The sequence below is a fragment of the Sylvia atricapilla genome, chromosome 15 (assembly GCF_009819655.1).
Source record: "Sylvia atricapilla isolate bSylAtr1 chromosome 15, bSylAtr1.pri, whole genome shotgun sequence".
NCBI lineage: Eukaryota > Metazoa > Chordata > Aves > Passeriformes > Sylviidae > Sylvia > Sylvia atricapilla.
The window spans coordinates 4,801,149-4,819,799 of NC_089154.1; the positions used below are offsets into that span (position 1 = coordinate 4,801,149).

Consider the following 18,651-nt stretch of genomic DNA (forward strand, 5'->3'; position numbering starts at 1 on the left):
AGAGGACAGAACAGGCCAGGCTCTGACCTCCAGGACACTCACAGCAGAGCTCAGGGCTTCTCCAGACAAGCCTGACATCCCTGAGGACACACAGGGCTGAGACATCCCAGGTTCACAGCACAGAGCAGCCAGGGTGGCCTTACCTCGGACAACTGTCCCTGGGTAGAGGCAGCGGTACTGCTGGCTCCAGTAGGCTGCAATCCTCGTGCCCTCGGGCAGGAACCGCACTGAGGGGGGCTTCACATCGATGATCTGCTCAGGGCAAGAGGAAGGCAATTACTGACCACCCTGGCACCAGCACAGACCATCCCACCACACCTGGCATGGAGCAAAGCAGCACTGGAGAAGGCGAGAGACAGTTTCCCTGCCGGGGAATGGCCTCCTGTGTGCTCACAGGGCCGTGTGAAGGACCACCCCTGCTGGAATACAGGACTAGTGCCTGCTGCCAGTGGGGAGCTTGGCCATGGGGCAGCAAGCACGCCAAGGGGAATTCTGCCCACACTGACTATGGGGGCACCCCTGCAGCTGGAGGAGGAGAGAGCTTCCAGCTAGCCTTCCCCACCCCAGAACAGGGCATGGGCACCGAGGACAGGCCTCACATACCGCTTCCTGCAGGAGCTGCTCCAGGCAGTAAATGTGGGGACGGTTTCCCCTCTCGCCCTCCACCACCACCCGGTATCTGAAACACAAAGGCTCAGTCAGACACAGCACAAGAGAGACACCACCCTAACCAGGTAGCGCCTCCCTCTGAGGATGTGAGAGCACTTAATGAGAGATAATTGGATTTCCCTCAGTGCTGATAAACCAGAGTGAACTCTCCTTCCCTCCCTGCCAGACACTGTCAGTCTCTGGGCAGCCAGCTCTATACAACCCCCAAACTGATCCATGCAGCAGCTAGGACTCCATTTTCTGGCAGATCCCAGGTGGATACAGCAGCCCTTCAACTCACATGTCTGGTGAATGCACTGTCTTGACATGCCCAGCATAGAGCAGCTTGTCATCCATGGGGATGAGGACACGCAGGCCATCCTTCAGCTCATCCTTGTCAATGATACAGGAGCGGGGAGCTGTGAGGTGTTGGAGCAAGATGGAGATTAGAGAGCACCACACATGGGAAAGGGACAGTGAGAAGAGAAGGAAGCCTCATATTCCCAGCAGCACTGTCCCCTCTCTTGGCAATAGTAACATACCAGTAAATGAAAATAGGGCAGCTCAGAGACTGGGCTTCAACTAGATGTCACAGTGGGCCATGCTGATCAGGCTTAGTTTTTATTGAATTGACTGAAAAAGTGGTATTTCTACCCCAAAGACCCATGACTTTGGATGGGGAATGTGTGAAAGCAGCACAGTTGTCCTCTGAGCAGCCCTGGGAAACCTGCCCAGCTCCTCTACCTGTAAAATCCTGCCCTTACCTGGTGTGGGTGGCCTCTCAACCAGCATGCTCAGTGGGATGTTCTCATCCTCTGAGAAGCTGCTGTCTTGGTTGGGTTCAAAATCTTCCTCTGCTGCCATGCTCTCCATGAGCTTGCTGACAGCTCCTCCCTTCCCTCGGTTCTGCAGGAGAGCAAAGAGCCCATCAGCTGGATCACCACAGGAAACAGTCTGACCCCATCTCACCTTCCTTCAACAAAAAATAACCTGAGGATATCAGGACAAACCCATCTCCATCCTCAGGAATGTTCATCTCACAAACAGTTAAATGGGTGTACCCAAACTTTTTGCTGCCTTTATCCCCAAGCATCACCAGCAGCTGACCAAAAGCTATTCCCCACATCCTCACTCTTGCAGGTTGGGAGAGATGCTGTGGAGCTGTAGTTTTGCTCCACATTCACCACAGTGTTCCTGAGCCTCTGCCTTCACTGAACAGGCACCAGGTACTGTTCCTATTTCTTCTCCAATCTCCATGATCTGTTCCTTGCTGCTACACACTGATGATAAGCATCACACAGAAATGTGAGAAGACAGCAATGCATGTTATGAGAGATGACAGGCTACAGCAGTGGAGCAGGAACCAGCCATGACCCAGTGCTGGGCAGGGCTACTCCATCACCATCTCCTTGGTCCTTGCTGTCCATGCAAGCTCTCCCTCCACCCCGTGGCAGCCTTACAGAAAACCCTGCCTGCTCACTAATTTGGAGGATGAATGCAAATGAACACCAGATGGTAGCAGCAGGTACTATCTGAGTCTTCCTTGGATTTTAGGCATCTCAAACCAGCCCTTTACCTTTAGCACACCCAGCAAAACCTGCACATCTGTTTTCCCTCTCTCACACTGCAACAGTCCAGGATACAGCAGGGCTCTGCCAGCCACCCTCCAGTCCAGCCACACTAGAACCAGCCCCTCACCTCTTTTTTCACCTCCTTGGCTTTCACCTTAGCTTTGCTCTTCTTGGTGGAGCCCAGGGCACTTGCCAGGCTGACCCGAACATCAGAGGGGGAGCTGGGGATGCCAGGAGGAGACATGGATGAGGAAGAGGAGCAGCAGGGTGTTTCTTTACCCTTCTTCCGCTGCTAAAAATAAAAACAAAATACTTCCATCAATAAAGAGAAGATTTATAAAAGATCTTTTTATTATAAAAATAAAGATCTGGGTCCAAGGAAAGGGAAAAGGTGGCAAGGCAAGCACAGGTAGGACTACGTTCAGCCAGCAGCGGGTTCACTGCCCACATCACATTCTGCATCTCCCAGCTCTACTTTCTGACTTCACACATTTTGGGAAGAGCTTTTCATTACCCTGGAGAGCAACTCCTGCCCATCAAATTTTCCTCCAAAGAGCTCCAAGAAGATCCCAGATGGCCTCATGTCACAACTAACTTGTCTAACTCCCCCCATCAGTGTTCTTCCACAACACTGCCATGAACTGAACTGGAGCCAGAGAGAGTCCAGCATTCAGCTTAGATGAAAAGACAGTAACCCAGAGACCAGTGTCATCCCCAGCCACAGACAGACCCCAGAAGTCACCATATAAAAGGTCATATAAAAACTTTAGAGGCCAGTCTGGGGGCCACAGGTCAGCAAGAGGACAAGCTCATGCAGAGAGTGGGAGAGAGATTTCACAGGACCTATTTTAATGCAGGATGGTTGACTCTGGCCACCCAAACAGAATGGATTTGGGACATGGAGGGTGAAGTAACTAGCCCCATTCAAACATGACAGGCATTTACTCCCTGCAAGTCAGATCCAAGTCTGACAGTCTCTGGGTGTATATGAGGCTGACAGGGGTGACAAGGGGCAGCCAAACAACTGCTGAGACAGGACTCAACTCTCCTCTGCCTTAGTGGAGTTAACTGCCCTCCCCTCACCCTCAGCTCCCAAGCATCCCAATACCAACCTGGCCAGCGTATTCCTCACCTTGCTTAGCTCCTTCCTCTCCTTCCCCTTGCTGCCCTCCTTTTTGGGGCTCATGGGGGCCCCCTTGCCACAGCGGCCAGGTTTGGAGACAGGGGTGGAGCTGGCGGGCGCCGTGGATGTCAGCATGGCCGAGGACGTGGTGGCGTCGTGGAGGAAGATCCGCTCGCTGCGGCGCCGGTTCCACAGGTCATCATCGCTGGCCTCCAGCCCAAACTCAAAGCTCAAGTCTTTAGGGGATTTAAATTTCTTCAGCTTGCGGCCTTTCTCAGACCCCAGCTTGGCCTTGTCAGCGCTCCCAGATCCGGAGTCAAGGCTGCTGGGGGCCTGGCTTGGCGGGATGCTGCTGGACTCCAGCGGCCCCTTCTTCCCGCGCAGCAGCCCTGAAGGAGACTTCTTCCTGATCTTGATCTCGCTCTCCGAGTCAGTGTACTCGAACTCTGTCCCTAGGTGCAAAGGATTCAACCATCAGTCAAAGGCCTGGTCGAGCCAAAAGGGGACACATCCTGCTGGAAACTTCTGAGCTCCATGGGAGATGCTGTACCTGCTCAACAGAGCTCTTGTTTGTTCCCCCTTCCAATCCCCACATCCCTCAGACCTCCATTTCTGAACCATAGAACACTGTGGAAATTCCCTGGAAGGAAGCCTGCCCAGCTCCAAACCAGAGCCCAATCATTCAGGCAGTGTAGTTCAGTGTGTTCCCTGCCTCCATTTTCTCCCTTCTCCCACAAGAAAAATCCTGCAGGGAAGCTCTGAAGAGGAAAGATACTTTAACATGCCCCTTCTCAAAAAGGAGCTGCTCAACTGAAACCAAGCATAAACCACATAAGATGATCCTTCCTCTCCTGGTGGGAGCACTCTCCAGTTTCACCTTTGTTTCAGAAGAAAAATGTCTTTTAACAAATGGAATAAACCCATATTTCAAGCTTGTTTTTTCTCACTGGCCAACAGACACCAGAGATCTTTTTATTGGCTCAAGGAGTCTCCTTAAAGTCAAGAGAGGCAAATTATATTTTGTTTGAGGCAAATGGAATTCCCCTCACACTGGCCTCTGCTTAGTACAGGCACAGCAGTACCTAGAGGCCTGAAATACTGTAGTAATGCCAAGATGTTCCCCACCTTCACTGTGTTCCCCTGAACCTGATAAAGGAAAGCAAGATCATGTTTCCAGGAGGAGAAGAGAAACTGAGGCAGCACCTACACACCCAGCAACATGGGCAGGAGGTAGACAAACAACATTCACATCAGAAAATGAAAATGTACATGGCACAAAGCAAGGAAAGCATCTTCTCTTGGTCCTTCTCTCCAATACACTCCCTTTCCTGGGTAAATTCAGTCTGCAGGAAACTGCTCTCATCTACCCAACCCTCTTCCCCTGAGACAGCCCCAGCATGAAGAGAAAAAGAGCCAGCATGTCAGAAACAAAGCTGGCAAGGCTCAAAATGAAAAACCCATTGGAAATTAAAACACTCCTTCTCCTCTCTCAGTACTGCATGAGGTAATTTCTAGATGCTTCCATTTTCAAGGAGGGCAGGTTACAAGACAATAAATTCTTAGCAGAGGCTGTTGGAACAAGTTGGCAAAAGCCTAATATAGCATGGAAACAGTGCTAAAACAAGCCAGGCTCCAGAGGAGGACATCATTTTCCATTCTGAGGCATGCTATAAATTCCATTATCACTTAATAAATATTAATAGAGAATTTATAAATGGAACCCATATAGATCTGTCTAACCAGGAACAATGTCACCAATGGGCACTGGTGCAGCAGGGCATGGGGAACGGAAGAAATGAAACTCCCAGCATGTTGAAACAGAGGCAGGGCAGAAACCCAAATTCTGGCACTGCAAACACATGAGCAGAGGAAGGAATGCTTTTTTCAAGTCTCACTGGCTGGTTTCTATAAGGAAGCTGATGGGAAAGAGCTTTTCTTCTGCTTGGGTGTCTGTGCTTCCCTTGAGTATCCAAGATAACCTGCATTTAGCACGTGATTCCTTCCCTAAAATTTAACAGCACTTCACTGCCTTCTGCACCCTGTCCAAGGGGATACAGCATCCCACTGACTGCCTTTGCAGCATTTCTTGTTGAGAATTTGCCAAGAAGGAAAAGAGGAAACTCAGACAACGCCACAGCTGTCCCTAGGGAAGCCACGGCTGCAGCTGCTAACCTGCCATGTCTGTGACTGGTTTTTGTTTCCCTCTCAGCCCCCTTTCTCCACCTTCAGCATCAGGACCAAGCAGCCAAAGCAAAGAAAGGGCAGCTCAGTGTCTGGGTACACAACCTGCTCTCCTGCAGCGCAGTTGGGACCTCCCAAACCCACCAGCACCTCCCACCACAGAACTCACCCATCAGGCTCTGCCTCTCCTCCTTCTTCTTGGCCTTCTGCTTGGCCTCCAGCTGGATGATGGAAAGCGGAGGGGGAACGATGGGGCTGGGCATTGCACTGGCAGCAAACCTGGCCAGAAGGCCCAGGCCACTCTCATCCAGGGCAGGTGACGACAGCCTGTCTGTGCCATCCGTGCCATAGTCCTCTGCTTCGTCCTCTTCCTCCTCGTCATCGTCCTCCTCCTCCTCCGAGCTGGAATCTGGCACGCAGAAAACAGGGAGCCCGTTACAAACCTCACAGAGTTGTGCACCAGCCACATTCCCAACCTGAACTGCAACTCTCCTGCTGCTCTGTGCCCACCTAAGTGGCACTGAGCCACCCAGGACTGAGCCATGAGACGCTGGCCATGGGCACACACGTGTCCTTGCAGCCATAGAGCCACTGTCACCCTGCCTGCCACCACCCTGGAAGGACAGAGCAATCCAGGGTAGGGCAAAGATGACTCACTCAGGGCAAGGGAGGGAAGAGCAGGATGCTGGCAGATTTGGAAAGGATGCCAGGCACCCCTTCCCTACAGCTTTCAGGAGGAACTCCTTTGAAAAGCTTAATTCCTTTGAAAATCCCAACCTGGGAGCTGTGGGATTCCCCTCCCACCCACCAACACTTCCTCCATAATGAAATCCATTAGTGTAATCAGAACCAGAGATCAGCAAGGAAGGGGAATACCAGAGAGCAGCCTGTGCCATGGCAGGAGGCAAGGGGGACACAGGGAGGAGAAGGGGCAGGAAGCAAAAATGCAAAGAGAGGGGGGAGAAATAATAATTCGAAAGCAATGGATTTGGAATGCATAAGGGAGGAAAGTGTAGGTAGTGCTGAAGACAAGGAGCAGTGTTTGAACCCTCTGCCTCAAAACTTTCTCCGTGCCTTTCATCTCCCTCTCTACAGCTCAGGATAAGGAAGCCTGGCTCAGCACAGGCAGGAAGAGCTGCCCACAGCCAAAATCTAATTCTGGCAAAGAAATCAGCCTCACTGCCTGCCTTGGCTGACACCTGATGAGCAGTGGGCTGAGGGTTTCCTCTAGGGTGTGTACACATCAGGTATTTTGGGGGTAGATGCTCAAAGAGTGGCACCTCTCTCTCCCTACAGCCCTTCCCAAGACTCTGCCAGCAGCTCAGAGACAATTAATTTTAACAGCATCTTATCCAGTGAGTGCTGGTGAGCAAGCCACTTCACAAATGCACATATACCACACACACACACTTATACACACACATATATGAGCACACAGATCTATAAAAATACATATATTTGATGGCAAAAAGTGGGTCTGGAAAAGATATTTCATTTCTCTTGAAATTGAGGGCTTAAGTAGGATCATTGAGGCTGCTGGAAAATTTCCACCACTAGCAGGAGCCCTGTTCTGAGCCCACTCCCCAGCCCCTACCAGCCACTATCCTTGTGTCTGAAATCCAGCCAAATGAGAAACCAGATCCCTTCAAAATGAGTTGGAATGAACACGAAAATCCTTTTCTTTTCACATATGCCCTCTGGGATAGATAAAAACATCCTCAACGCTTGGTTACTCAGAAAAAAAAGATACAATAATAAAAGTGTTATTTTTCCATGACATTAGAAAGAACAGGAATATCAGAAAACAATGTTCTCATCCGTATTTTATCAGCTGAGGTAACTGGAAGCTTCATTTTTTTTTTAACATGGATGGTTTATCTCTGTAGCATACATCTGATAGTCACAGAATACTAATTTTTAACTGCATAAAAATTCCTTCCCCATTTCAGTTGCTCAAATTGGTTCCTTGTGATATAAAAACACTACTAAACCTACAGTCCTACAGTCTTTACCAAGAAATCCACAGCCCTGTTCACTCCTTGCATAAAAACCACATGCAAGAAAAAAAAAATCCACAGCAAATTGGGATCAGATTCCTTCCCCTACCAGAAAACAGGGCACAACTGCTGTTTTTATATCACATTTTGCCAAAAAGGAAACAAATCCAGATGAACTTTATTCTGAGATGTGAAAACCACCTGCCTGAAAAGCAGCAAAACCGTGCTGAGTTCAGTGACACTCTGTGGGGTAGTGTGACCTTCTCCCTCCATCCCATCTAGCTCTGAAATTCAGCGATTTTCAGCAAAAGCAGGGGGAAAAGATGAAAAAAATCAGCCTGCACAACCCCTCATGCCACATCTGAGAGCTGGCTGAGCCACCTGAGAGTGGCTCAGTGAGCGGCTGGGGAGGAAAACGGGGCAGAAAAAAAAGAAGGGGAAAGTTTGCAGGAAAATCCCTCCATGATCAGTCCAGTCCCATTGGCTCAGCCACACTGACTGCCCAGCAGCACCGATCCTTCAGCACTTACATGCTGCATGTGCAAGGGCAAAAGGGTACCCAGCAGCTCCAGTGTTTCAGAGGCACTCAGGTAAAACAGATTTAAAAGCCAGGATGGCAGTGGCTGTTCCTCAGGCTACAGAAAACACACAATTTTTCTGTATTTTTGTGCCTGGTGGTTATTCCAACCTCCTGCTCATACACAGCGACACACTACAGAAAGACAACTGCAGACAGTCCCTTGTCAGCATTTTTACCACAACACTTATATTTTTATCTGCAGGAGATACAATTTCCAGCCTGAAAATAACCCCATTTTAACACATTCACAGCACATATCTATGCTCCTCCACCTCTCATGGCAAGGACAGATCTTGCTAACTCCACTCTCCACATGCACAACACAATCCCTGCTCCTCTTCTTTCTGGTTTTCCAAGGGACAAAAAGTAACAAATGAAGCAAAAAGAGGACATTTGGGGCTCTGCTCCAAGCCCACATGCTTCTAAAGTAAGTCCCCAAACTTCTGGCCATGGTGGCAAGTTAAGCTGCTGGTGGCTCTGTCCATCTGTACAGCTCCTTGGAGAGACTGGAGCCTGTATTTAACAGGAAGCAGGAGTTTTACTCCTACTGTACCCAAACTGTGTGTGGGTTTAAAATTAACTATGCACAGATGCCTTTACACAATTGAAGCCTCAGTAGTATTTTTTTTTTGTCCTGAAAAGGTGACTTTTAGCTAGCAACAGAGAAAAAAGACGTTTTAAAAAAAGTCTTTTTTTTTTTTTTTTCTTCAATGGTAATTCTGTTAAAGCTGAGAGAGGGTAAGGGAAAAAAATGCTCAAAGTTAAAAATATCTTTTCTAATTGACATTTTTAAGAGCATGTATATGTGTGTATATACCCACACACGCAACCACACATGTACATACAACTCCACAGCCAAAACAAACAATACATTCATATTTAAATGCTACTGATGCCAGATAAACTGGAGCCAAAGATTATTCTAATTTTTACCTGCACTGAATTAAAACCCAAACCCAGTTAAGAATACTAAGTTTTCTCATTGCTTTTAACAGCTAAGCTGCCATGGTATTTTACTGTAGGAGAGCAGTAAATGAAGATTTGTTAATGATGAACAGAAATTGGTTAAGCAATTTGGGTTTTAGAGACTGGTGTATGTAACAAGACGGGTTGAAGGGGGTGTGAAGAGGAGAGGTTGGGGAAGGGAGGGAATAAAAACACACACTTATAACAGTCATTTCACATTGTAAAAATAAATAGCATGATTTTCTCATAACACCAAGCAGGCCTACAGCATACAAAGCAGGCTAAGTACAGGCAGACTTTAGACAGCTACTGGGTCATTAACATCTGATTTCTGCGATCTGTCCAGATTCTGGAGATTACTTATTTTTGAATGTCCAATTTAAGATTGTACCTTTTTTTTTTCCAAATAAGCCATTCTCATCATTGGAAGATTTTTCCCCTCCATGTTCTGTGCTGCTGACTCCAGAAGTGCTTGTGAAAAATTAAAAAAATATTACAACTATCACACGGGAATGTGTAGGGAACTGGTCACTCCTCACTGCTTATTTTTTTTTTTTTTAATTATGGTAAAATCATTCTCTAAGTCAGGAAAAAGAGAACAGAGAAGAAGGTACTAAATTCTTAAGAAAACCACAGTATGGAGGAGGAGGACTTATTGGTCTTTGGTTTCAGAAAGCTCAAGCAATTACCTACTCTGATGGGTTTTAGCCCACATTAGCAGTTTCCTCTCCAAGGTCACTGGATTAAAAACAAGCTTTGCCTCTTATCAGAATGACAACGTGATGTTTGGTCTGTAAGAAAGCAGAGTGCCCCCCCACAATCTGTGTCAAACCAAATGACAGAACACAGGTCTTCCTGCAGCTAATCCCACCTTTGACACAGATACTGCAGGGCCAGGGCCAGGCAATATCCCTGACATGGGGATGTTTCTGTACCATGGCCCAGAAACCTTTAAGGTTTGCATCTTGGACTCAATCTGCAAATCCTTGCCCTGGCTGGGCTAAGGGGTTCTCCAAAAGTAATTTTGCAAACAGCAAAGCATTTCTGGAGTCCTCAAACACACACACACGAGTGCAAACCTTCCATGTGAGACTCTTCAAGGACAGAGGAAAGTTGAAAGCGGACAGCAGTCATTTTCAAAATTAAAATAACCAAGAGAATGCAAAGAGCTACGTGTCATTATTCATGGAGGCAACATCGAAATGTCTGAGGCTGACAGATGACATAAAGAAAAGTTATTTTGCCTACCTACATAACAATGGTCAAGGTTCAGGTTCATGGCTAGTGACCCTCGCTGAGAAGTGTCTGCCCTACAACCAGCCAACCACTTTGCTTCTTTAGTGCAGCGTGAGAGCAAATGCAAGAGACCGACACAGACATTCAAAGCATCATGGATAGGGGCAGGGGTGAAAGGGTTGGTCAAGCAGCTGCAAGGAGAAAGCGAGCACTTCTAGAAAAGCTGAGGTTATTAATCGGTTTAGTATTCAGGGAAAGCCATTAGAAACCCTATTACCCAAATATCCCTTCAAGAAATGCTTCTGACAAAAAAAGAAACAACCAAAAAAAAAAAAAAAATTCATTTGCAGGAAAAAAACCCCACCAAATTGTAACCAATAATCCCTTCCCTCCTCCCTCTCCATACCCACCTCCCACCCCAGGGGGTTTTGCATCTTTGGTTTCCCCACCATTAAATGACACCCCAGTGGGATTTAAAATGCATTTCTCCATTTGTTCCAGATTCTCCGACCTCCTCCCATACCCCCTCCCCTCCCCAGATTTTATCCCACAAAACTGGGATTTTTCATTTATTTTTTTCTAATAAAGCAGACAGGTTACTTGAAAAATTGACAAAGGGACAAGTTACCTCTCTGCTTACCTGTAACAAAACCAAAAAAACAAACCCAAAACCCCCCTCGAGAACTTGGCATCTAAAAGGGATTGATATCCTCAAAATTTCCAACAGCAGCAAAACAAACAAAGAAAAGATGCAGGAAGGAACAAGGAAGGGAAGAATGGAAGTTAACGCAGACTCTTCATGGAAATGTGACAATCTCAGCCTTACATAAAATCCACTATCCCCACAACTTTTCGGGTTCTCTAAAGAACAATTTTTTTTTTTTTTTTTGACACATGTATTTCTCTTTTGGGTTTTCTTTGAAATGCACTGGTGGGTACAGCCCAGGGCCACATCAAACCAAATCAACATTCTGTATCTTTCTGCCATGTTTGATAATTATATTTTTTTTTTTTTAGCTTTAATTATCTTTCTTCAGAGTTTGGGTCTGGAGGGAAGAAAAACCAAACAGGTGCACAGAGGAAATTAACATCAAAAAAACTCAGAAAAGAAATGAAACCAAACCAAACAAAAAAAAAACAAAAGCCAAACTATCCAGCCCTGTTTTTCAATTAACAGCCCTGAGCAGTGTAAAACACTAAAAGGCTTTTGCTGGGCTACATCCAGCTCAGCCATGTAACTTAGATAACAACTGGGGATGCTCTTGCTTTGCATTCAGCCCAGCCAAGCTACTTTCTTTCGGGAGCTGAGGGCTCATTAAAATGACCTTTCCCCATGATTATTATTTAATGAGTGCGCTCTAAAACAGAAACCCCTTGTGTCTCTGGAGGAAAAGTCTCAAGTAATCTCTTTTCCCACTGAAGTACTAATGACAGGCTGACCAAAAAAAAAAAAAAAGGCTGCAAGAAAAAAATTGGGGTGAGGGTGAGGGAGGGAAACTGCAGAGTCAAATTTAATGCAGTAATTGCCACATCCTTAAGCACCATGGGTTACGTCTGGGCATCTGAAAAAAAAACCTACCACCTAAAAATAGAAACAAAAAACTTGACGTTTACGTTTTAAAAAAATAAGAAATTTTTTTAGCTGCACCCTGCACCCTTCTGCAGCAGCAACAAGGAGTCAGTGCCTCCATGTTTTATGTGCCTGCCTGGTGAGAGTCTACCAGGAAACAAACTGAGAAAGATAAAAACCAAAAATGGGTGAACAAAAAAAATTAAATTAACTTAAAGGGGTTGAGGGGAAAGGGGGAAGCCTAGGCTTTAACTGGACAAAGGCAGCAGGGATATTTGAATAATAGGGAGTACCCCAGACTAGGTTAATTCCAGTTCTACTGATGGGGAGTGGGAGCAGGAGGGGGATGCAGAGCAGGATGGAGTGAAGCGGCAACCTAATCGCCTGATAAGAGACACAGCAAGAGAGACAAGGTACACAGGTTTAGTTAAAAATGAACTCGGTATGTTTAATAAAGCTTGGTAAACCAAATCGCAGTACAAACATCAAATCACACGGCCACACAACAGTACCCCCGTAATAAAATAAAACAAAACAAAACAAAAAAGGGGAGGGAGGGAATAAAAGAAAAAGGAAAAAAAAGGAAGAAAAAACAAAAGGGGGGTAAGAAACAAGAGGGAAAAAAGAAAAAAGGAGGGGAAAATAATAAAGGAGGGGAAAAAGGGGGGAAAGGAGGGAAAAAAAGAAAAGTAATTTAAAAAGCTCCTTTCAAACTTCGACAAGGCTCATGCCAAAAAATAAAATAATAATAATTAAAATAATAATAATAGCAATAATCATAATATAATGGTGGTGGTGGCAGCAAGGAAGGAAGTGAGATTAAAACTGAAGGGAGGAAGGGAACAGGAAAGCAGGGAGAGGTGGACACTAAAACCCAGTCGATATAAAAGCTCTAAAAGAGCCAGCCAGTAAAAATATCACAACGATACAGATACAAAAAGGATAAAAAAATAACCGTTGGGGTGATAAAGCAGCCTACGCTGCCAAGGACAAAGATGGCCGCCCTGGCTCCGACCATCAAAATGGCTGACCCCGGCCCGCAGGCCCCTCGGCCCCGCCCCGCTCCCACACGGCCGTGGCACGGGGTGCGTTTGCTATAAATTAATAACCTTGATCGAACGAGTCCTCCGAGGAGTCGCTGAAGGAAGATCCCGCCTCGGCCTCCCTCAGCAGCAGGCAGAAGGGCTGCTTCCGCCCCGCCGCCGCCTTGGGCCTCAGCGGCCGGCCGGCCACGGCCGCGGTGCGCGGGGCCGCCCTGGGGCCGCCGGCCGCACGGCCGCCCTTCCTGCCCGTCGAGCTGTACAGGCCGGGCGGCCGCGGCTTGGCAGCGGACGGGGGCTGCGCCGGCCACTCGTCCCTCAGGGATCCCTCCTCCTCCTCCTCCGAGTCCGTATCTGCGGTCAAAGCGGGTGGGAAGAGCGTTACATCACTGAATGGGGGTCTGGGGAGTTTTGGCGGGGGTTTGGTGCCGACACTGTCCGCCCCTGCCCAGGTGCTCCATCGTAAGCCTTGCGCTCAACTGTCACAAAAATTCACCTTTCTTTCTTTGTGTCACCTTCTCCAGCTCCTTGTACTCCCTTGAAGGGAGTGCTTTTAGCTTGGCAGCAGAAAAATGAAGCTAAGATTTCCACTACGAAAATGTCCACTGAAGGCACAGAACTGTCAACAACTGGACCATCAACCTGAATTTGTGTTGGCTATGGTGATATTCAACACTCTTGACCTGAATATCCTTTTCTACATGAACCAGTTCTCGCAGAGGGTTTTGAACACGTGTGGCTGGAGCAAGTCCAGCTGCCGAGAAGGCAGGATGTCCTAACTCCAAATGTCTGACTCCAAACACACCGCCCCAGATGCTCCACAGCGTAGGACACAAAGGAGCAGGGACCAAGCCGCTCACTGGTCTGTGAACCATGGCTTTACAAAGCTGCTAAGCTTTGTGGGCGGTGAGGAGTTATCCAGCCAACCCCTCTGGCAGCTGATCAGAGGGACAAAAAGCATATGGTACCCCTGGATGCAATAGAAGTGGGTGTAAATTGTCACCTCCCCGTTTGTGGGCATGTCCTCAGCTCCACAACATTACAGACATTGTGGTATCATTCCCCAACTCCACTGCACTGGCTCGTGGAGAGGAAGACATGAAGAACAGCCAGTTTAGGAGGCTCAAAGCCCAAATAAGCAAATTATTTTGGACACCTGATTTTTCTTAAAATCTGTGGGAGTAAGATGCTCAGATCACCCTTTGGATCTATGCCCAAAGTTTTCAGGACTCCAGGCAGACAATCCTGAGGTCAGGAGACAGAAGGACCTGGCGCCATTCCCACTTCTCCCTCTCCACATGAACAGCCCACCAGTCATGGGAGGTGCTGCCATATGCTCGACCTGCCTCCTCAAATTCACCATGCCTGAGTGACCAAATGACAGGCTGAAGCCTTTCCCTTGAACCTGCACACATCTGAAAAACCAAAGCTGAGCTGTCTCCTCAGTCACAACGATCCTGAGCTGAGACCTGAGTGACAAAGGGGAACATTCCTACACCAGGAGACTCACTGGACAGTGGTCAGATAGAAGCTCTCTTAGGTCTGGGAGGGAGTTTTTGTTCATGAAACCACAGTGCCAAGGGTGAAGGCACTGTAAAAGCTCCCTCTGCCATGGGCCAAGGCTTTAGCTCCAGCAACAGCCCATCCTTCCTCTTCCCATTAGCTCCAGAGCCCACAGTTCAGGAGACACGTGTCTGTCCTTGGGAGTAAAGCACACTCAAGAACTGCTGGGTAGTGTGTACAGCAAAATAAGCCAAAGGCTGTGTTCAAGTCCAGTGGACACAATGACTCTTATTTTGCTGTATAAATGGCTAATTTCATGCCAAACATTTGTTCCACTGGAAAGTCGCTAGCTCATCTTTCCCATTAGTGAAATTTCTAAACTAGTGTTGCACCAAGAGATGTATTTGTTATGCACACAAACACCCCATAAAGGTTTTAACATGGCTTTAAATAGCTGCAAGCAAAGGGAAAGATGCGTGTGCAAGTGAGCTGAGACCATAACACAACAGTCTCAGACCATAAACTCTGCCCCAATGTCTGCCTGAACTGTTAAAGACTCTCCTATGTTTGGTTCTACTGTTTTCCCAACACTGTCAGCAATTCAGATTTCTTCTTCTGTACCAGGGGTCAGTTGCTAGAACCTTCACCCTGGGCACATTCTGGGTTCAGAAGTAACAATCACCACACTGATGTGGGGTGAGGATAAACACTGATGAGCCAGATGGGAAGGCTCAGCACAGCCAGCCAGGAAGCAAGCCACGAGGATGCTCAGGAACATCAGTGTCACTGGCTGGCTTTTCCTTTCCAGCAGATTCCATGCCATATTCCTAAAGCCAAGCCCATTGAACTCAACAAGGACTTCAAAAGTCAACTAGCTCCTTTAGAGGAGGCTCCACCTGCTCATCTGACAAATAGAAGGAGAGTGTCTACTCCCACCAAAAGTAAAAACATGGGTCAACTTCTTTAAATGCTTTTTCCCACTGATGATGAATACAACACATGTCAGGAAGAGGCACACTGATCGTGGCTTCCCCTTGGACAACAGGATGGGCAGACAGCCCATGCCAACCCCAAAGATGCAGCAGCAGTCACTGGGAGGAGAAGGTCAGAATTCATGAACAAAACCAGAGCCATCTGTAAGACCCCTTTCAATAGGCCAGAAACTCCCACCACAACCCCTCCTACAGATAGAAGAGATAAAAAAGAGGTTACTTACTATAGGAGTAGCTGCTCACTTCAGATATTGCTGGTGAATGGGAAACCTTGAGTTGATTTTTGACTTTTAACCCCACCTCCATCTTCTTCATTTTGGCAGTCACTTTGTTTTTACCTTCCTTGGAGGCTTTCAGTGACAGTCCTAGGTTCTTAGCCAGGCTCTTCTCCTCCTTACTTGGTAGAGCCTCATGGGCTTGGAGGTACCTGCTGCCACCTCCACTGGTTTTGAGCTTTCCCCCAGAGCTGTCAGCAAACTTGAAGGGGGATTTGAGCTTGTCTTGTTTGGTAAGAGACAGGGCCTTGTCAAGCTTGCTGGCCAGCTGCTCCTGATCCGATGGCACCTTCTTCTTTTTGAGCTTTAACTGCCGAGGTGAAAGGAAGAGACAAGGTGAACATAGAGCAGATAACATGGCAGACCTGAGGAATTTTATTAGCCCTCCAAATTGTCTCATGTGTATAGTTACTAAAGCCTCAAGGTGATAGTCTTAGCCCCAGTTGCCATAACCCACCATGGTTCTAGGGAGGAGGAAGAGGAAGACGTCAGCAAACAGTACAGTTTTACTCTTACTGAGCATTACAAAACTGCAAGATTAACTTAGAAAACCGGAATGTTCTTCCAAAAGAAGTATGTTCACAGAACAACATACTTTGGAGCTCTTTTTTTCTCTACACCACCTGGTTTTCAGGGTATGTTTGGGTTGGTTTTACAAGCTTTTCTCTAAATCACAAGGATTAAAAATCTTCTTTACCGAAAACCCAGCCAAATAAATGCGGATTTCCACATAATCAACCAGCTCCAGAGGCTGGGATGCCAAAAAAACCTAAATACCTCTCAGCATGAGCATCAGCACCACTGCACTAAAGCCAGAGCTGTTACATCCTTTTCAGTATTTTCTTGCTTCTTCGAAAAAGCAAATATATTTTACATGTGCTACAGCTAGATAACAGCAGCTCCAACTCAGTACTTTGCCTGCATGCATTTTGAATTTCATCAGCAGCTTAAAGCTCCAGTAAATATCTCATTGCCTCAATAGGAGCAGAAGAAAGCCCTGCATTTGAACTAGCAAAGTTGTGCTCCCATTCCTCCCTTGCTTCAGGAGGTCCATTGTGCTCTCTCAATAGGCAAAGGGGTAAGACACGCCCTGCTCTGGATTCAGAGCCAGTGCAGCACTGAATGCTCTGACTGGCTCCAAGGCAGTTGACTCTGCTGCCTTCCAAAGAGTTTCAACCTCCGTAAGCCAACATTAGACCCTCCACTGCACACAATCCTCTCTTGAGGAGCATCTAAACCCATGTGAACTGAAAGTAGACGCTGAAAGATCAGGAGTCAAGCCAATACCAGCAAAGCAGGAAAGGGATGGGCTTTTGGCCTGTGGCTCCATGTTCCCCACGAGGGCACTGACCTCATTTGAGAAGCTGGGAGCCACATCGTGCTCTTCCCAGCTTGGGTTCTTCCCTTTCATCTTGCCACTGCTGCTCTCCACATCCTCATCCTCCTCCAGGAGGGCCCCTTTGTGCCTCTTCTTCATGCCCTCACCAGTCTCAGAGTCTTCAGAGAGCAACAAGGACTTGCTCAGTCTGCAAGCCAAGCACAGGATGGGTCAAGGTGGGGGGGCTTTCCTCCCTGTGATCCCCACCAAGCTCAAAAGTGAGGTTAAATGCCTCCTATGACAGTGGGAATCCTCAGCAGCAGCCAAGTCTACTGAGAAGTGACAGCAGTTTGGACAAGGTTTTCCACCAAACTGGAGAGCCAAGAAGCCCTTTGTGCACACTCTTGGCCACCAGGACAGATGGGGGTGCCTGAAATCAGATACCTGCAAGGTGGTCTCTAAAAGGTAGCGCTTGGTGTTTTGGTAACAGCCACCAAAAAGTGCCTGATTTGGTACAGAACAGCAATAGGAAGGACAGACAGCTGAGGTGGTCCTTAAGATGCTTTACCACTTCTACTTCCATGTACTCTGTAGGTGCATAGAGAGACTCCTGAGGCCCAGCGAGGTGCCTCACTGCCCAGACACCTGCTTTGGTTGCTTTGGTATGAGCAGGAGGTGGCCAGGAAATACCACATGAGGTGACAGGGAAGGACAAAGGCACTGCAAGGACTGGCTCACTCCAGACTCCAAGCTGGGCCCCTTGTGAAAGGCACTTGTGATCTAGGTCATTTGATTTGCTTTGGGATTTGGGGGGAAAGGAGAGGGTAAATAAATAAGAAAATAAAATAAAAAATAAAGTAGGTGAGACTATAAGCACATCTTTCCCGGCTCCCCAGCCATCTCCACTAACTAACTGATGGATCATCAGTCAACACCTCAAGATGACTACCAAGCTTCCATTCCAAGCTCTCTATGCTGCCTCCTTCACACTAAGCCTGCTGGTCAGACCACCACCACAAAGCCACTGACATGGGGCAGTCTCCTCAGCTTCCAGGCATTTTCCCTTTCTCTGTCCTCTCTGCTGACCTGCACAGACAGCTAAATCAACACCTCAGGCCCCTGGCTGAGGGTGCACCTCCATCTCCCTGAGCAGCCTGCCTCAGCATTCCTGTGATCTAGGGACATGCACACACAACACCATCACACACCCACACATCCACATCTCCAGCTGCCTCCAGATGCCTCCAGCCTGTCCAGCCACCCAAACACAAAGAGCAAAACACGGAGCCACCGAGAGGACAGATTTTTAGAAGCATTGGTCAGTGGGAGCTGGCACCTGAATCTGACTTGCAGTTTTGAAAAGGACATTTGCAAAAATATGAAGCAGGCAGGGAGGCATCTTGGAAATGCCTTCCCATTGGAGAGGCCATCTGTGGTAGGGTAGACAGACAACAGTGGTGAGATCCAAACAAAGCAGCTGGACTTGGAAAAGAGAAAAAAGCAGAATAGAGAGTAATCCAGATGCTTCGAAGAGAGATGTCAGGCAAAACCAACACCCACTGATCCAGGGAACAGAAGGAAGACAGAAGAAACACAGCAGAAACGTCCTGCAAAGTAGATAACCTGGCATAGTCCTGTCCTTTCCAACATC

At 47.6% G+C, this 18,651-nt stretch overlaps 1 protein-coding gene across 5 annotated transcripts in view; it reads right to left on the minus strand.

Annotated features, from left to right (window-relative positions):
* The window catches only part of TNRC18 (trinucleotide repeat containing 18), a 54,426-nt gene that overhangs the window by 6,508 nt on the left and 29,267 nt on the right, over nt 1-18,651 (minus strand). For 4 of the 5 annotated variants that reach the window (XM_066329779.1, XM_066329776.1, XM_066329775.1 and 1 more), the window contains 10 exons: nt 17,034-17,208; nt 15,632-15,992; nt 12,982-13,266; nt 5,693-5,932; nt 3,352-3,794; nt 2,347-2,511; nt 1,413-1,554; nt 950-1,067; nt 604-679; nt 144-252 (listed from right to left, as the gene is read on the minus strand). In XM_066329779.1, the coding sequence (XP_066185876.1) occupies nt 144-252; nt 604-679; nt 950-1,067; nt 1,413-1,554; nt 2,347-2,511; nt 3,352-3,794; nt 5,693-5,932; nt 12,982-13,266; nt 15,632-15,992; nt 17,034-17,208 (2,114 nt within the window). The remainder of the gene's footprint in view (nt 1-143; nt 253-603; nt 680-949; nt 1,068-1,412; nt 1,555-2,346; nt 2,512-3,351; nt 3,795-5,692; nt 5,933-12,981; nt 13,267-15,631; nt 15,993-17,033; nt 17,209-18,651) is intronic. The other variant, XM_066329777.1, reaches the window with a different exon arrangement.